The following is a 2,500-nucleotide window of genomic DNA, read 5'->3' as shown; positions in this document are numbered from 1 at the left end:
ATGTAAAAACATTTCACCGTTTAGGTTTGTGTCCACGCAATGCGATACTAATATCCTTCTCGTCTTGCAGGATAACCAGAGAATCCTCGGGCGGTGCGGAGGATACTGCGGCACGTGCACCCCCGACCCGTCCATCGGCATCAAGCTGGGTCTGAGGGACGGTTGACCCCCAGACCGCGTAGAGGCTCTGAGAAGGATCAAATACTACTTCTAAGGTGTTATATGGGTTCGTGCTCGTGTGTGTCGCGTCCTCTGCGGAGAAGAAAAGGGGAATAAAATGAGTGAAAAAAAAGTAAAAACGACGATTCAAGTTGCTCATTACGAGAGAGAGAGACTTCTTGGGGCGATGAAACGTCCAGAAGGTTCCTGATATTGTGCTCTAAAAGAAGGACGTTTCTAGAGCGCCGAAAAACGCAGGATCTGTTACCTTCAAGGCATCTTCCCTTAACTGAATGCTGCAAACAGAAAGCAATATAAACAGTGAGGTGTACTTGTAAACAAAGACAATGAAATTTAGATGTAAGGCAACTTTTAGTGTAGCAGAAGTAAGACAATAACAACCAAATATTTAAACACTGCCATTATGTTACATGTATGTATTAAAAAAAGTAATAATGATGATAATAATGATAATAAAAGATCTATGGAGAAATCGCATTGATCTTATAGCTCTCTTGTGTAATAAAAGTGATTCTGGAACACAGTCGCAGGAATGCATTCAAGGCAAAGAAAGATCCCTTAAAAAACAAGCAAAACAAAAGAAGAAAGCAGGGTGGGGGAATCATTACCTTCTGGCACACACCAGCCTTCCTCTGATCTCAAGATAAAGGAAAGGGAGAGTGTAACTAACCTCCGCTTTACGGTAGTACGGTTATGTAAAATTCGGAAGACTGACAAAGGGAAATTTTCCGTAAATATAAAAGCATGTCCAGATTACTAGTATGAGATAGTTTATACTAGACAGTCGAGATGTTTTAGGTATGTTGTCACAAAGTTAGACTCATTGTTTTATCTTTGTCTTCAGCCATATTAATGCAGCGCACTAAAGCACAATCACATACATTTAGCCAAGTGCGCTTTTGAACATCAGTAAAGAAAACACAAAGATTACAGGCTTTTAGGAAAAGAGTAATTCCTAAGATGACTTACAGAGCAAATTAAGGAATACATTTTAATGGAGACTTCTGTTGTAGTTTACGAATGTTAATTTGGCTCTCGTGACAATATTGGCATATTCCGAGTAAACACTGTAATACAAGTAGACATTATTAATTGTGTCAAAAAGATTAATGTAGCTAAAACATCTTAGCTGGGTAGTTACTGTTATCTTTCATTTGATGTATATTTCTTAGAATTTGCCTAATAGATGCTATTGATGAAGAGATCATACTTAGAGTAAGTTGACTATAAGTTTTAAGGTTGCATTTTTCTTTTCTCTAGAGAGATTTAATTTTAAGATTTTGCACTAATTACTCCATAGAAATGTGAACATGCTTTGAGTGTACTTTGAGTCTGGCATCTCAGGAACGGCTCATACGTTTGGGAATAGATGCTGTTGCAGAGAGAGAGAAAGAGAAAAAGATAAAGAGAGAGATTAGAACAAAGAGTGAAGCTTCATGGTCTGCTTGCTGTGTAATTCGACTTGTCTCACTTGAAAGATTCTGTGAGCTGTCTGCAACAAGGATTCCTGGAGCAACCCTAACGATAGCCCTGGTTGGCTGTGTGTCTTCCGCAAATCGGTGTCTACCTTGAGTGTCCGTTTCAGGCAACGCCACTCCTCCTCTGCCAATAGTAGTGCATGATGTGGCTGGTTCACGAAGCACCACTGATTGACTGCCACTGACTGCTTTCTCTGCCTGGTTGGACGCCGACCAAACGGGCCCTGTTCTCTGCTGTGTTCCCTTGCTCTTGATGTGTTTCTCTGAGATCTGTTACTTCTTGTATATGAATATATATATTCGATGTGGTGTTTGCAAATGCCTTTGGTGTCATCAGGACTGAGTGTGGTTCTTTTGGGAAAAAAGGCAGCCTTATTTATTCATTCTTGATGGTATTTATATAATATACACGTCATTTACTTCTTCGTATCACTACTAAATAGACCTAGATTAGTAGTGTGAAACTACACTGCCATCATTACAATCATCCATCATAATGACCTAGCTCCTGCGATACTTACACTGCCAGCTTTACCTTCAAAGTGTCTACTTTGTTTCCCCCAATCACTGTCATTCTCTGAATCGGTCGCGGTCCTGTGACCCCAATTGATCCATGAAACCCTAAAGGGATATGCCCTAATTTGTACCATTTCACACGAAGGTCTTTATTGGTCCAATGCACTGCTCCTTTGCCACTGCGTCCAGACAGCTATGTAGCTCTTGGTGAAAGTATGGCCCACTTCGAGGTCTCTGATCTAAGGAGACTTTTACAGCATAAGAAGTGGACCTAAACATTATGTTTCTCCTGAATGCTATTGTTGATGCTCCTCATTCCCACCGTA

The 2,500-nt window shown here is 40.4% G+C and overlaps 1 protein-coding gene across 2 annotated transcripts in view; it reads left to right on the top strand.

The window, feature by feature from the left end:
- Positions 1 to 2,500, top strand: part of LOC125036867 (A disintegrin and metalloproteinase with thrombospondin motifs 9-like) — a 28,753-nt gene that overhangs the window by 24,321 nt on the left and 1,932 nt on the right. For both annotated transcript variants that reach the window (XM_047629773.1, XM_047629772.1), the window contains one exon: positions 71 to 2,500. This exon is cut by the window's right edge and continues 1,932 nt beyond it. In XM_047629773.1, coding sequence (XP_047485729.1) covers positions 71 to 166 — 96 coding nt within the window. In that variant the 3' untranslated portion in view covers positions 167 to 2,500. The remainder of the gene's footprint in view (positions 1 to 70) is intronic.

The sequence above is a fragment of the Penaeus chinensis genome, chromosome 22 (genome assembly GCF_019202785.1).
Source record: "Penaeus chinensis breed Huanghai No. 1 chromosome 22, ASM1920278v2, whole genome shotgun sequence".
Classification (NCBI taxonomy): domain Eukaryota; kingdom Metazoa; phylum Arthropoda; class Malacostraca; order Decapoda; family Penaeidae; genus Penaeus; species Penaeus chinensis.
Note: the sequence above shows the minus strand (reverse complement) of the source record. Positions and strands in the feature narration are given on the sequence as shown.